Genomic DNA, 17,467 nt, shown 5'->3' on the forward strand with positions numbered 1-17,467 from the left:
AAGCAGAAAGAATAGAGGAAAAACAAAGATTTTAAAATAAAGAAAACCAGGAAATCAGAAAGTTGAGAAAGTGGGAAGATGGGAAGGCAGGCAAACTGGAAATAGGAAAGTTGAGAAGGTGTGAAGCTAGGAAGGAAGGAAGGAAGGAAGAATGGGAGTAAGGAAGTGAGGAAGGGAAAAGAAAGGAAGAAGGTAGTCTAGAATAAAGGAAAGGAGAGAATAAGGAAAAGAAGGGAAGGAAATTGGGAGGGAGTGGGAAATGATCACTATCATAGAGAAATGTCTCCTCACTTCTAGTCTTCCTAGTTTCTGAGTGGTAACAGGAAGGAACTGTGATGTTTAGTACCACATCTTTGGGGTTTGGGGAAAGTACTTCAGAAAGTCCTGGGCCTTTGGAATATTCACCAAAGTATGAATGAGCATTATTGAACTACTAAATGTGTCATTTTTTCTCTTTCAAGAATCACTTTCAAATATATTTTATTTTATCCTCATAATAACTTGTGAGGCAGACAAAGTAGGTCGTATTTTTGCCATTATATATGAAAAAAAGGGAAGCTCAAAAAATTATTGTACAATCACCAAAGTACCAGGCCACAGAGCAAGTACGCTGTAACATTAAAATTCAAACCGCAGTCTTCTAATTCTTTAACTAAGGCTTTTCCTATAAGAACCTACCCAGTCCCTATTTCTATGTTTCAGAAATCAGCAGGAAAATAATATAGGAATCACAAAGCAAAGATGCTTTAAAATTATAGAAGACAGCTGGGGTGAAGTGGAAAGTATGCTAGATTTGAAGGCAGAATATCCAGGTGTGAATCCTGACTCATCCACTTACTAGTTGTATGACCCTGTAATAGGTCTTTCATTCTCTGACCATTAGCTTCCTGATTAATATAATAGGAATAATAATAGCATCTAACTCAAAACGTTATTGGTAAGATCTTATGAGATAATTAAGATGTTTGTAAATTGATAGGATTATTGTGAAGATCAAATGAGAAATTATCTAAAGTGCTTTGCAAACCATAAAACATGATATAAATGTTAGTTATATTTTGAAGTCAGAGTACCTTGCTTAGAATCTGGATTCTGTCATACTAGTGATATGACTTTGAACAAGCTGCTCTTTTTAAAGCCTGTCATTTTCTTAATCTGTAGAATAAGGAATATGGACTAGATGAATATTACACTCTTTTCCAACCCTATGACTCTATGAGATAACACAGTATTAAAACCCACTCCCCAAAATATAAAGGAATAACTCAATTTACAAATGAGTCATATTCACCAAACTAATGTATAAATTGATTTCTTGTAATTATATATATATATATGTATATATATATATATATATATATAAAATCATTAGGCAGCTTCCAAAATATTCTTTGCAATGAAAATACCAGAAATATGTTTTTCATCATAAGTTCTATAGTTCCTCAATTCCTGACATACACACACACACACACACACACACACACACACACACACACACACGCACAAATGTGCTGGCAAGATAAGGTAGAAATATATACCCACAGTGTCAATAGTAGCATACTAGAGAGAAGTAGATGAATGAACCTATAGGGGAAGCAGTTGGTACCAGATACTGATAGAGTATCTATCAATGGATGATGGATAGAAATCTCTCTTTCAAGGGACTCATAAAGGGGTAAAGGGAGAGTATGAAAGTGGCTAACTTTTCCCTATGTACCACTTTAAATTTTGATTTTTTGCCCCTTCACTGTCATTTTCTTTAATGAAATTGATTACTTTTTCTATGATTTTTTCTTTGATTCATGCTGTAAAAATTAAATTATAATCTCTAATAATAGAAATATAATATCTTATGGAGATTTATTAAAGATCACTAGAAATCAATGAATAAAGAAGATACAAAATAAAGACCATGTACCCATGGCTGATCAGCCAGTTCAAACACCCGCCTTACCACCAGCAAGCTCAGGACAGGAAGTAAAGAGCTGGGACCTTCCATGTGTCCACCTAATATCCCGTATCTATAGGAAGTAAGTAATGACAGGAAGTGAGTGGGCCTCTGGGAAATATAGTTCTTTTTTAGGGTAACATATTTTCAATTATATATTCCCCCTGAGATCTGTGGAAGACTAGTCTTTCCAATGGGTCTTGTAAACATAACCAACTTTGAAAATACAATAATTTGGTGATAAAAGAAAAAGAGAACAAAACCAATGATTGCTAGGCTCATTGACAAAAAGCCAGTTAAGGGGCAGTCCCCTTCAGCATAAGAGTATACATAAAAAACAAATGCATTCAACCCCATACAGTTCAAATCACCATATCCCAAAGTTTACTCTGGATCCTCTGGTGCAGCTTGAGGTCTGTGGAGGCATCTTCACAGTGCATTCTCAAAACAGTTCACTTTCTGGATTTGGAGAGGTATGTTTCTTAACCTAAAATTATTCTCAAAAAGTATTTAAATATTGCAATTCAGAATAATTATACATTCCCTCCTAAAGAGGGTGTTGAAATACATAGGGATCACTTAGGAATGCATGATTGAATTATGAGGCGTATGAATCAAATGGCAAGAGAAATTAAAAACAAAAAAAACAAATAAAAACAGACAATTTCTGAATGAAATATAGGCAATCAAAGTCTTATGTATAAACATTCTAAGTTAAGGAAAAATAATTCTATAACAGATCCTTGAATCAGGGCCCAATTAAAATTATTTCAGCAATTATGCATTTACCGAATCATTAGCCAGGACTATAGAAAGTTTGCCATACCATGAAATACAGAAAAGGGACTAGATTATAGGAGCCAAGAAGGAGCCAAATTTGAGATACTTGGTAGAATGTGGAACAAGGAAGACCTGCTCTTAACACATGTTAAACAGCTGCAAACTTGAGCCCCAAAACAATCCTCTTGAATTTGCTCAAAAATTTCATCAATCTTATCAGGATTGGTTGGTCTCTTTGACCTTGTACTTGATTGGCACTATGCAGTTTATCTCTGTGCTTCTTTGGCACTGTGCAATGGCTCTTTTTGTACTCTCTTGTCCTGGAATCAGACAGAATCATTAAGCAAAGTCCCATAAATTTCTTAAACAATCAATGGCATCATTTTTATAGTCTAAAGCTTTTTGGGTATTCATTGACATTATAGCAAATGTATTTTAAACTGATATTACTAAAAAATAAAAAAAAGTTAAAGAAAAATGTTCTCATTAAAAAAATGAGATCTATTTCCTTTTTAACTTAACCACTGTGTGAGTATAAATGATTTTCAGGAAAAAAAACAGTAACACAGTAGATAATGAACATTTAAAGAAGTACCAACGGCCCCCAAATTCACAATAGCCCAGTTAATTGCAATAGCTAAAAAACCCACTACTATATTTCATATAACTTGCTATATGACAAACAAAAATCAAAACCTATGACTTGATGGATATTTGTTACAATTTTTACAGGTGTAGCAAATCTTTGAACCATGGCAAATATATTTTAAGTAGAAGTAAAACTTATTTGGTTCTAGAACATTACCAAGAAATCTAGATTGTTCTGGTGGAGGTAAACTAAACTGAAGAGTATTTCAGGAGCTCTTTTTTTTTGGCTTCCTGATTCATAGAAACACCTTGGTAGGAACATTTCTTTGTTTCTCTACCTTTTATACAGTATTCTTTAAAACATAAATATAAAAAAAAAACCTCATTCATTCAGAATCCACTAGTTAATTAAAATTATTTCTGAAGACACCTTAGAATTACAATGAAATTCTTAGCTTATTAAATTCTCTAAAGGTTTTTAGCCAGGTTGAGACCATCCACCATCTATGTGATAATTAACAAATGAAAAATGAAAAAAAAAACATGTCTTTGGGCTCTAACAATAGTTTACCATATTTTGTTCAGTAGCCATAGGGAAAAGGCAACAGAATATATCTAATAGTTAAAACAGAATAGATTAAAATGATTCAGTGTAACAGAACAGTATTGAATGCATTAATGTATGAACTTAAAACAACAAAATTAAATCTTAAAGCAGACAATCAGTGAAATACAATAAAATATAGAGACTTTCATAAAACAATGGAGTTGGAAGAGGTTTAAAAATTTCACCTCCAGTCTCTTTAAAGTTTCTTTGTATATCCATTCAGATTCCTTTGTCAGTATCGTGGGATCTCCCATAGCGAGGGAGAACACAGGTTTTAGGAATCTCAAACTGGGCAGGCCCAAAAGGCAAAGAGTTGCAGAGAGATGAATTTCTCCCCTGAATCTCAGGTAATATAAATAAATGGATAAGTTCACTCATAAATGGTAGAAGCTGTTTGAAATAGGCAGTGCACTGCTCTTTCATGGAATATGCCATGCTTATACTCAACTTCCTGTTTGGAAGAGTCTCTTCCTTCTCCTTGTTCCCCCCCTCCCTGAGATACCCTGCCACATGGAGGCTAATTGTTGCTTAAGGAAAGAATACCCCAGTTTTTTTTACCATCTGCCCTGACTCCTAGCTTCTTGGTGGCAGAAATCAGCAACAGCAGTAGGGGTCAGGGTCCAGTTGAAGGACAATTTTAGGAGCAGAACCTCTGGGTCTCTGGGACTGGGGGCCAGATGAGCGATTGTGGTTAGGAGATGGAGGAAACAGTATCATCAATGCCAGAATCAGCAGAGAGGAACAAGGAACAAAGGAGAAATGAGGAATGAAAGAACTCAAGGAATTGAATGAGAGAAGCAGTTTATCTTATCTTCATCAAGAGTCCCCTGGTCAAAAAATAGCCTGGCCAGTAGGGAGAGCAAGCAACCAGACAAAAAGTAGGAAAAGAAAAATGCAGCAGCTTCAAAGAGAGTTGGAATTTGTGAGGGTGGGTGGGGTGGGCAAAATCCTTGGCAGGAGAAACATGGCTTAAAAAAATTATCTAGACTATCTTAAAAAAAATTGAAAGAGTTTCTCATCCCTTTTGGTCACCAATATAAAAATTAAATTTATATCTCAAATAATAAAAATATTATAGTTTATAAGGTTTATTAAAGATAATTAGAAATCAAGGAATAAAGAAGATACAAAGTAAAGACTATGTGACAATGGCTGATCAGTCAATTCAAACCACTGCCTTACCACCACCAAGCTCAGGACAGGAAGTAAAGAGCTGGGACCTTCCATGTCCCTGCCTAATATCCCCTATTTACAGGAAGTAAGTAATGACAGGAAGTCAGTAGGCTCCTGGGAAATGTAGTTTTTTTTTTTTTTTAGGGTAACAGATTTTCAATTATACAATTCATTCTTTCAGATAAGGGTTTATAGCTTATCATTAATTTTTAGTCTCTCTGCTGTCCTTTGTTGAGGGAAATATTATTGCAGTGTGGTCTGAAAAGTATGCAGTTAATATTTCTATTTTTCTACATTTAGATGTGAGATTTTTATACTCTATTATGTGCTCAATTTTTGCGCATGTGCCAGGTACTACTGAGGAAAATGTGTTTTCCTTTTTCCCCATTTGGCTTTCTCCAAAGATCTAGCATATCCAACTTTTCTGAAGTTCTATTTACCTCCTTGACTTCTTTCTTATTTATTTTTTGGCTGGGTTAATCTACTTCTGAGAGGGGAAGATGAAGGTCTCCCACTAGTAATGTTTTACTATCTATTTCCTCCTTACTCATGTAACTTTTCCTTTAGTAATATGGATGCTATACTATTGTTATATATATATATATATATATATATATATATATATCTGTGTGTGTGTGTGTGTTTAATATTGATATTGTTTCATCATCTGGTTCTTTTTAAAATGATGCAATTTCCTTCATTAACTCTTTTGATCAGATCAATTTTACTTTTGTTTTGTTTGAGATTAAAATTACTACTCCTGCTGCTTTTACTTTAGCTGAGCAATAGTAGCTGCTGTAGCTTCTCACTTTTGCTCTGTGTGTGTCTCCTTGTTTGAAGTGTGTTTCTTATAGACAGTATATTGTGGGATTTTGTTTTTTAATCCATTCCGCTTTTTTGTTTTGTTTTATGGATGAGTTCATCCCATCCACATCCACAGTTACTATTACTTATTGTGTTTCCCTCCATATTATTTTTGCCATTTGTTCTCTTCTCTATCCTTTTAGCCCTCCCTGTTCACAAGTAACTTGTTTTTCACAACCACCTCCCCCAATTCACCCACCTTTTTGTCCATCTCTCTACCCTCCTACTTCCCTATATGTTAAGGTAGTTTTCTATAGCTGACTGAGTGTGGGTATTATTCCCACTTTGAGCTATATCTCATGAGAGTAAAGGTCAGGTATAGTCATTCCCCTATCTTTGGCTCTTAACCACATTTTAATGAGAGGTAGTTTACTCCCTTCTATCTGTACTTTTCTCTTCTCTCCATATATTACTCTTAATATCCCTCTTCTTTTTTTTTATATGAGCCCATCTTATTTAGTTTCCTTTCTTCTTTCCATGTATACTTCTTATCATTTCTCCAATAGTGATAAAGTTCTTAAATATCTTAGGTAATTTAGATATCTTCCATACTTTGAGTACCTTCTCTTTCTCAAATAGCATAGATATCTTTATTTCAATTATCACATTTACAGATATGATTGGTAGTCTCTCGGTTACCGAGAATGACAATTGTCTTTGTGCATTATCATCTACTGATGTAGCCTCATGTGGCTTTGAAGGCCAAAGACTGAGGTGCAGAGTTTGTGGCACATGGGGCATGGGACACCAGTTGTTATGGGAGGTGCGGTTGTGGCCTGGTGTCGGTGTTCACGCGCAGCGGCAAGATGTCAACGTCGTTCATCTTCAAAGGTGGTGGCAGCATGGTTAATGTGGGTTCGCCAGCTACTTCTGTCAGAGGCAGCAAGTTCTAGTTGCTTTGGTGTAATGCCAGCCCACTTCAAGTTGGACTTTAGCTGATCCTTGAATCTTTTCTTTGGTCGACCTTGTTTCCTGAGTCCAGCTGACAGTTCACCATAGAATACCTGTCTTGGTATTTGCTGTGGGTCCATTCGGATGACATATCCAGACCATCGTAGCTGGGTTTTGAGGACCATGACTTTGATGCTGGTGGAGTTGGCTCTGTCGAGGACTTCCTGATTGGTGATTCAGTCCTGCCATTGGATCTTCATGATTGACCGGAGGGAGCGTTGGTGGAATTGCTCCAGCTGTTTCATGTGCTTCCAATACAGTGTCCATGTCTCACAACCATACAGGAGTGAGCTGAGGACCACTGCGTTGTACACTTTGAGCTTCTTCTCAGTGCTTACACCGCTGTGTTGGAGGACTTTGTAGCACAGACACCCAAGTGCCTGGCTTTTGGATCCTGGCATTAATCTCGTGGTCTAGGGACCCATCATTGGCAATGGTGCTGCCCAGGTACTTGAAAGTGTTGACATTGGAAAGCTGTATGCTGTCCATTGTAATGCACGACTGGTTAGTTGGCCTCCCTGGTGCAGTTTGGAACAGCACCTCTGTTTTGCTGAGGCTGATAGTCAGGCCAAATAGTTTTGTTGCTGTAGAGAACCTGTCCACAATGGTTTGGAGATGATCTTCTTGGTGGGCCATGAAAGCACAGTCATCTGCGAAGAGAGCTTCCAGGATGAGTCTCTGTTGTCTTTGTTTTTGCAGTCAGGCGGCAAAGGTCAAATAGTGAGCCATCCAGTCGGTATTTGATGTAGACGCCCAGGTCTAGATCCATCACAGCATGTTGTATTACTTGGGTGAAAAATAGGTTGAATAGTACCGGAGCGAGGACACAGCCTTGTTTCACACCATTGGAGATGTTGAAGTGATCAGAAGTCTCTCCACCAGATAGGATTTCCCCTGTCATGTCGACATAAAAGAGCTGAATCAGTTTGACAAATTTTACTGGGCAACCGAGCTTGTTAAGAATCACCCACAATGTGTCCCTGTTCACTGTGTTGAATGCCTTTGTCAGGTCTATGAAGACAATGTAGAGACTCAGGTTCTGATCAAGGCATTGTTCCTGCATTTGCCTCACCGTGAAGACCATGTCGATGGTGCTGCGATCTGGTCGGAAGCTACATTGTGATTCAGGCAGGTTCTGCTCTGAAACAGATGACAGGAGTCTGTTGAGAATAACAAGGGCGAGTATCTTTCCAGCAATGGAGAGTAGTGAGATGCCTCTGTAGTTGTCACAGGCTGCTCGTGAGCCTTTGTTCTTGTATAGGGCTACGATGGAGGCATCTCTGAGTTCTGGAGGCATGTCTTCCTCTTCCCATATGCTGGTTAGCACTATGTGGAATGCCTGGAGAGCCTTTCCATTTAAGGCCTTGTACACCTCGGTTGGGATCCCGTCTTTACTGGGTGCCTTGCCTGCACTCATTTGTTTAATGGCTTTTTGGACTTCCTCTATTGAAGGAGGGATGTCACATTGTTCAATGGTGCGGTTTTGGGGGATCTGGTCAAGAGCGCTTTGGTCGACTGAAGAGGGTTGGTTGAGAAGCTGACTGAAGTGTTCTTTCCACCTGTTGCTGATGCCTTTTTTATCTTTTATGAGAGTGTCACTGTCAGAGGATAGCAAGGGAGTGGTGGTGAGTTTTGATGGCCCATAGACAGTCTTGAGGGCACTGAAAAATTGTTTGTAGTTTTTCATATCAGCAAACCGCTGGATTTCCTCACAGGGTAATGACAAATTTTGAGCTTACAAGCAATCAAGCAAATTTACTTACTAGAAGTAATCAATCAGAAATTCTTAAAGATAATTCAACAATCATATAATTGAGGTTGAGAGATACTGGGAACAAAATTCAGATTTAATATTAGACTGATTATTTCTCAGGGTATACTAGGGAGTTTCTTAATGGGAAGAATCAAGTCACTGAGTCATGATGAAGCTTAGTGTATTTGTACATTTTGTATGGGCCTTTATGATTGATTTCTTTGCTGCCTTCATGAGAATAAGTTTCTGTGAGTAGAAAAGTTCTGGGCTTGGCCTGTAGCTGTGGTTTTACTGAGAATTATGTACCTAAGAAGAAGTTAATCCATGGTAGTTTTGGGGGTTGGGTTTGAGGGTTTGATGATTTGGCGATGTTTTGGGGGAAAAGAGTATAAGTATTTTGCTCTTGCATTATTCTTTTTGAGGTTAGGGGGAAAGGTAATCATGTCAATTCCATAGGTAAGGGATATTAATGAGAGAGGTCATGCAAGGGTTACTGAGTGGGCAATCACATCTTGCCAAGGGCCACTCTGTGGCCTCCATAACCACCATGCATGACTTTGTCAAGGTGTCATGGCCTGATGGCTCCCAGCAGATTTCTTCAGCAGCAAACTTTTCCCAGTTGTTGAATTTTTCTGTCAATTTTCTTATTATTTGGCTTTTCAAATTCTTTCAAGGGCTCTTTTGGGGCTTGACATCCCTTCCTTTGAAGCTTCACATGTTTTCTTTTTGGTATTGTCCTCTTCTGAATTAATATTTTTATTTTCCCTGGCACTAAAGTAACTTTTTAAAGTCAGAGACATTTTCTTAGTTTGTTTTTGTCTTTTGTTCATTATTATAATTATCCCCCTCCCCCCCATTACCTTATTTATCTGTTGAGATTTTTCTCTGTTCTTGGTATAGAGGATGCACTGCTCCAAGCATACAGAGTACTCTTTTCTGGTACTTGGGGTAGGCCCAGCTGTTCTTTTTTCTCATGGTATGTCTTAAGGAGGAGGTCCTACTGACTTATTCTATGGAGGTTTATAGTTATTTTGTTCAGTTATAGTGACATTCAAAGGCAGGGAGAAAATTGACTGATCCCTGGGCATGAGGGTGACCACTCAATCATGCATTTCTGTGAGTCATATTTAATTCAGGAATTTGTCTATTAGAAATTTCCTCTAGTAATGGAGACTATGACTTTTTTCATTAACACAAAGGGAAGAGATCCATGTAGCCTGGGAAAATCTTTTTAAACTGCCTCTCTTTAGACATCTGTGCCAGATGTTTGGCAGCTTTAGTTTGCTCCCTCGCCTTTATCATGCCATAATCAATATTTGTTTCTTTTTCTAGGCTGCCTCTCTAGTTCATATCTATCAGGATGGGTCTGTATTAGTGACTCATGGTGGTTGTGAACTAGGACAAGGTCTTCACACCAAAATGATTCAGGTGAGATATAGTGTTTTTGCTACAGGAAAATGTTGCATAAACCAAAAAAAAAAAAAAGCTGATCCACATCATTGGAATTGTATCATCTTATCTTTGTAGGAAAAGAATCCAAATCTGTTAGAATATAAGTTCCCTGAGTTCTTACTTATCTTTATGTATTCCTCAAGTGCTTTCTACATAACCAACTTTTATTTATTAAATTTTAAACACTTATCTTCTTTTGTAATATTGATTCTAAGACATAAAAGCAGTAAGGTTAGGTGGTCATAGTTAAGTGACTTATCCAGGGCCACATACACACATAGCTAGAAAGTGTCTGAGGTGAGATTTGAACCCATATCCTCCTGATCCCAAGCCTGATGCTCTCCTCTGTGCTGATCCATATAGCAAAGTTTTAATGAATTTTTCCTGAATGAACTCTATTCTAAAATCACATTAAACTAGCAGTAACATATCTTAAATTGTACTATAAAACAGTAGTCATCAAAATTATATGGTACTGGCTAAGAGACAGAAGGGTGGATCAGTGGAATAGACTAGCGGTAAATGACCTCAACAAGATAGTGTTCAATAAACCCCCAAATCCCATTTTTGGGGCAAAAATTCACCAATTGATAAAAGCTGCTGGGAAAATTGGAAAATAGTATGGGAAAAATCAAGTTTAGAACAACATCTCACACCCTATATAAAAATAACTTGAAAATGGGTAAATGACTTAAATATAAAGAGTGAAATCATAAATAAATTAGGTGAACATAGAATAGTAAAACTATCAGATCTGTGGGAAAGGAAGGAATTCACAAGACCAAGCAAGAGCTAGAGAATATTAAAAAATGTATAATGAAGGACTTGGATTATATAAAATTTAAAAGTTTTTCTACAAACAAAACCAATGCAACCAAAATAGAAGGAAAGCAACAAACTGGGAGAACATTTTTATAACAAAACTTGTTGACAAAGGTTTAATTTCCCAACTATATAAGCAACTAAGTCAAATTTACAAAAAAAATCAAGCCATTTCCCAATTGAGAAATGGTCAAGGGACATGAATAGGCAATTTTCACATGAAGAAATCAAAACTATCAATAAGCACATAAAAAAAAAAACAACTCTGAGGTATCAAAAGACTTTAAAAGAATGCCTGGCCTTTGAGTCAGCCATACCACTGCTGGGTTTGTACCCCAAAGAGATAATAAAGAAAAAGACTTGTACAAAAATATATAGGCATGCTCTTTGTGGTAGCAAAAAATTTGAAAATGAGGGGGTGACCATCCATTGGGGAATGGCTTAACAAGTTATGGTGTCTGATAGTGATGGAATACTATTGTGCTGAAAGGAATGATGAACTGGATGATTTCTATGTGAGCTGGAAAGACCTCCAGGAATTGAAGCAGAGCAAAATAAGCAGAACCCGGGGAACATTGTACACAGAGACTGAAACACTGTGGCACAATCACATATAACAGATTTTTCTACTAGTAGCAATTCAATGATCCAGGACAATACAGAGGAACTTATGAAAAAGAACACTATCCACATCCAGAGAAAGAACTATGGCAGTAGAAACACAGAAGAAAAACATGATTGATCACATTGTTTAATGGGGATATGATTGGGAATTTGGTGTTAGAAGATCACTCTATTGCAAATATGAGTAACATGGAAATAGGTTTTGAACAATGATGCATGTACAATCCAGTATAAGCCTGTCAGCTCTGGGAGGAGAGAGGGAAGAGGGGTGAGAAAAATCATGTATCCAGTAACCACAGAAAAATATTTTAAATAAATAAATACCAAAAAAAAATCACATTAGAGAACTATTCAATGCTATTATGCTAATTCAGATAAATTGAAAAGACATAAATTATACAGGATGAGAAATAAAATAATGCTTTGAGTTACAGTGTCAACATGGGAACCTGGCCTAAATCATAGTTTTGTGCTAATTCAAATATTTCTATTCCTATTGATAGAGAAAACCAATTATAATCTGGTAACTTTTTCTCATTTTGCTTTTATATGACTTGATAATTTAAAAGATATTTATTCATGATTAAAAACAAATTTAATCATTCAGTATTAGATTGCCATACATAAATTCTAGATGTCCCAATGGATAGAATCCTAGGCCTGGCATCAGGAGGCCATGATGTCAAATCTGGTCTTAATTTACTTATTAGTTGTGTGACTATGGGGAAGTCACTTAACCACTGTATGCCTCAGCTTTCTCCTAAATTGGAAATGATTATAGCACCCTCTGTCCAGTGTTATTGTGAGGATCAAGTGAAATAATGTTTGTAAAGGACTAAGCTATTACTGCTATTATCTATGATTAAGTAATTCTTTCAGTTAACTGTAAGTAATTAAATTGTCCCCAATTAAATATTTATTTGGCTATTGCTTTACAACATATATCCAAAGTCCTTATACTGTTTAAAAAAACAACAACCTTATAATATGTTTTAAAATCAACATTAAGTATTGGTTCCAAGGCAAAAGAGTGGTAAGGGCTAGGTAATTAAGGTTAAGTGACTTGCCTAGTGACATAGTGAGGAAGTGTCTGACGTCAAATTTGAAGCCAGAACCTTCCATATCTTGACTTGTCTCTCTTTCCACTGAGACATCCGAGAGCTGTCCTGCTTTTACTGTTTTTATATATGTCTACAGTGAAAGAGAAATGGCAAATATGGAGTATCTGCCACACAACCATATATTTTAGGGATTATTTTATGTTGTATCAGAAACATTTTAGCTGGACATATTATCTTCAGCCCTCTCACCTTCCCCCTTCCCCCATCTTATGTCTTATGTGGTCATTTAATTTGACAATGATAAGGAAGAAATTTTTGAAAGCCAGTTCCCCTATGTGGTCATTCATACAGCCATAGCCACTTTTAAAACTTATTCAAAGACATCTTTATTTAAAACCATGTATTTCATTCAGTAAAATGAGAAGACATTTCTCCTTAATACTACAGTGGATAACTTTATTTACCACAGGTCATTCTGAGTTTCTGTCCATCCTAATTTTTTGCCCTATGAGCCCTTTCCACTAGATCTACAGGCATGATCCTTCAGGGTCATTGACTATGTCCACCCCTCCATCCTGAATTATAGAAGGCAGCCATAGCAGATGGAATGCCAGTCTTTATGATACAGATGTTTCCAGCTGGCACTGAGCATCATAAGAACATTCATTCTTGGAAGAGAACCCATATCCTATGTATCTGATGAAGTAGTGCACTTATTTGAATGGTATTTTAAATATTAAAATTATGTAATCTACAAACATGAAAAGGAACCATTTCAAATGTGAGTATTTTTAGGAGAATATTTTTACTTCTACTTATAATTTAATGTTGTATAAACATGCTAAAAGTGCTTGGACTTCAGGATTTGGATACTGAAATACATTTGTATGACAATAAGTGAAATTGAAAAATACTTTTTTTGTACTTCTTTCAGATTGCTAGTCGAGAACTGAAAATACCTTCATCATATATACACCTTTCTGAAACAAGCACTACCACTGTGCCCAATGCCAGCTATACAGCTGGATCGATGGGAACAGACATCAATGGAAGAGCAGTTCAGGTTAGATTTCTTTCTATATTGAGGTCTCTTTCTCTGTTATAACTTTCCTATTACAAGGGGAAATAGGAATGGTATAAAGTCTCTCTTTGAATATTACTTATTTTAGATAGGAATACCAATATTAACACAAAATGATCATGTCCTCAAAGTAACCAAAACATTGATGAAAACAGAACAATATCTTGAGTCACCAAGATTGATCCAAATATATGGTATCATTTAGAGAAGATATATAGACTATTAACTTTATTTTCAGCTATATGTTGGGTTTCTACAGATGTCTTTTTTTCTTTCAATTTTCTATTTGGTGATTATTGGTTTGGTGATTTGGTGAAATAAGCCTTTTAGGTACTATCTCACAAGGGATCTTTTAAGAAATGACCACCAATGCTGTATTATAAAGTGAAATAATGTTGGAGTAATGACATGACAAAAAATCATTTTCAGAACCTATGATTTATAGGTGTGTTCCAAAAGTCTTAGAATAGCTTTAAGCCATTCTTAGTGCAGTCTTCAACTTTAACAGCCAAAAACTGAGATAAGGTTTTTGATGTTATACTTTGTATATTCATTGATCTATCTTTGAATGCCCTCGGATCTGATTTTTACCTTGATCATTATGCATATCTAAATGATTGACAGTCTTTTCAACCAAAATTAAATATTTGTCTTTAAAGTGGAATATTAAACACTACAGCATAACTTTTCTTCAAAATGAATAAAATCAAACCCAATTATTTCAGTGTAATGCATAAGAAATACAATCCCATTAAATTATTTAAGTTATCAATAACTATTCAGTCTGGTGATTGTAATAGAATAATATAAAATTTATACTAAAATGTTTCACTTTATCACAAAAATTGTATAAAATTAAATTTCACAGTAATATTTATCTTTGGATATTCTGAGGCTAAAGATATCCCAAGATTCTCTTGAATGCAATTCAATAAAATAAGACAAAATCTAACTATATTCCACATGATATAATGTTTTCTTCTAATATATTTATAAACAGTCTGAAGCCTTATTCACATGGTTCTTTCAAACTGATTATTTTCATATTGATTGCATTTTTTAGTTATTGAAATAATTCTCTGTGAAATGAGAAGTAGAGAGAAATGATTTGCTATAGTGCAAAATTATGGAACCAAGGAGTCACTTGGGTTCTGTTCCTGGACATGCCACTAAGCAACTCTATGACCATAGACAGGCTCTTCATCTTCTCTGAATTTCAGGTTCCTAATTTCTGAAATAAGTAGGTTGGACTAGATGATATACATGATATCCCTTGTAGAAACAATATTCCACTATTTTTTTTACAGGATGTGGCCAAATTGTTAAAAGGGTTTTGAGGTCTGAATTGAGATCTTATTCTTACAACAGAGAGCAATAATAATCTTTGAATGGGTGCTGAGAAATAGAGAGAAAAGTGTTTGGCTAGATATAGACATTTACAAACATCAAACTTTGTAATAATTTGAAATTAATATGGTATTGGGCAAATTTACCTGTCAGAAAAAAATGTAAATTCTGAAATGAAGTATATGGCATCTAGAGAAGGGTATCAAATTTGGATAAGATCAGGACCTGAAATTAAATGAAGGATCAGGATACTTTTCAATGAGATAGTTCAAAGAACTTGGGGGACTTGCAAAAGATCATTTGAAATGGAGATTTTCAGAGCTGACATGAGGTCCAGCAAGGGTAATTGGTAGTAGTTTGGTGAGTTCTGTATGAGGAAAACACAGCAGAGATATAAATAGGGAGACAGACTTGGAGAGATATAAATTGAGGCACAATTAAAGTAAAGATGATGAAGTAAAGCAGTTAAATTTCATTATACTTTTGAATTGAAACCATTTAACAGTTTACTTTTGGGGGTCTCTTCATTCTGGTGCTGTTTCAAATCTTTATCATTCCTAGAATGCTTGTCAGACTCTTTTGAAGCGCCTTGACCCTATCATCAAGAAAAATCCAAAAGGAAAATGGGAAGACTGGGTAAGTGTTGACACCATGAAAATGCAACTTCAACAAAACAGATATTTGAGGCTAGTATCTTTTACTTGAAGGGTGGATGAAAGTACTATTTAAAATTTTTATTCATATTTGGGGATAAGTCAATATTTAATCAAAACTAAAGCCAATTCACTCATATTTAAGTATCTTACCTTACTGCAGGAAAAGACTAAACATGCTCTTGTCATGTTTAAATGACAGGAATGATATACAGCAATTTCTCCCTCTCATTCAGAAGCATATTTCAGCCAAACTCTACAATGAAGGGGATTGTTAAATTTTCAGTGAGAGCATTTATACCAATAAAACTGTAAATCAGAGTTTATTATTTTATTGATTATCTAGTCTTAAGAAAGTACAAATAGTAGATATTAAACTTAAAAGTATGTCCTGCATAAAGAAATTTACCAGTAATGATAAAAAAAAAAATTCACAAAAAAATGAGAATTAAATGATGTGATGCAAAGTGAACTGAGCAGAACCAAGAAAACATTGTATATCGTAATACCAATATCTTTGATGAATAATTGTGAATAACCAAACTATTCTTAGCAATACAAATGACCCAAAAAATGTCAACTGCTTCCAGAGAAAGAACTGATGGAATATGAATGCAGACTGAGACATAGTATATTTCTTCTATTTGTTGTTGTACAAGTTCTCTTCCAAAAAATTACTAATATGCATATGCAAAATCTATATCAGATTGCTTACTATTTCAGGGAAAGAGAAAAGAAGGGAAGAAAAAAAGAGAGAATTTGGTTTGTTTTTAAAATTCCTAAAGGTTAAAAATTGTTTTTACAAGTATTTGAGGGGAAAAAATAAACATAAAAATAAAAAAAATACTATATAAATACTAGTTGCTGCTGCTGTTATTGTTCCTAGACTTAAAAGAACGCAAACTATAGTTAAACAGGTTGAATTCATACTAACCAGAATAATATAAGGACAAAAATAAATGTAATAAAAAGAAAAAAATCTCAAACAGAAAGCATTTAACTACTTTTACCACACTCACTTACCTCTAAAAATATTCTTACACAGGTTTCTCAAGCTTTCTCAGAATCCATCAGTCTGTCAGCTACTGGATATTTCAGGTAAGGCATGTTTTTCTTTTGCTAGTGATTGCAGAGGTTCTGTAGATATCTCAAGCAGTGATAAATTGCCCATGTTAGGAGTCATATCCCAATCTAAATTCCCACTGTCCCCATGTATGGAAGGTAGAACAACTGCCCAACTCTTTAGTAACAAAAGAATTTTTTTACCAGTAGCTCAGTTGGAGTAGGGTGGGGGGAGAAGAGTATTGCATAGCCACAACAGAAGACATGCAGTGCCTACAAGCAACTACTGTTTGAGAGAGCTGCCTAAGGGTTATTAGCATGATGAGTGTGCAGAAGGCATGGTGGCCATATTATGCTATCTCTGGTTGGGTTGGAAGTCAAGTAGGTAATATGATTCCTCCTAGTGGAATTAGATTTTCCCTTTTTGTTTCCATTCTGATTTATATGACATCATCTTCTCAGGGGCTACAAGACATATATGGATTGGGAGAAAGAAGTAGGTCATCCATATCCTTATTTTGTTTATGGAGCAGGCTGTTCTGAAGTTGAGATTGACTGCCTGACTGGGGCTCATAAGGTAAACAGCATTCACTGTATTCTTATTGATAAATATACAATGAAAATTCCTCAGGATATGTTCTCACTGAGTAAATGAAACAGAATTAATTGTTGTGTTTTAATTGAAAAAACTATTGGAATAA

General features: G+C 35.6%; 1 protein-coding gene across 2 annotated transcripts in view; it reads left to right on the forward strand.

Moving 5' to 3' along the window:
* AOX4 (aldehyde oxidase 4) overlaps nucleotides 1–17,467 on the forward strand; it is a 106,263-nt gene that overhangs the window by 81,541 nt on the left and 7,255 nt on the right. For both annotated transcript variants that reach the window (XM_007494592.3, NM_001291668.1), the window contains exons 27-31: nucleotides 9,997–10,092; nucleotides 13,558–13,686; nucleotides 15,613–15,687; nucleotides 16,750–16,802; nucleotides 17,229–17,343. In XM_007494592.3, the coding sequence (XP_007494654.1) occupies nucleotides 9,997–10,092; nucleotides 13,558–13,686; nucleotides 15,613–15,687; nucleotides 16,750–16,802; nucleotides 17,229–17,343 (468 nt within the window). The remainder of the gene's footprint in view (nucleotides 1–9,996; nucleotides 10,093–13,557; nucleotides 13,687–15,612; nucleotides 15,688–16,749; nucleotides 16,803–17,228; nucleotides 17,344–17,467) is intronic.

Source organism: Monodelphis domestica, chromosome 4 (assembly GCF_027887165.1).
Source record: "Monodelphis domestica isolate mMonDom1 chromosome 4, mMonDom1.pri, whole genome shotgun sequence".
Taxonomy (NCBI): Eukaryota; Metazoa; Chordata; class Mammalia; order Didelphimorphia; family Didelphidae; genus Monodelphis; species Monodelphis domestica.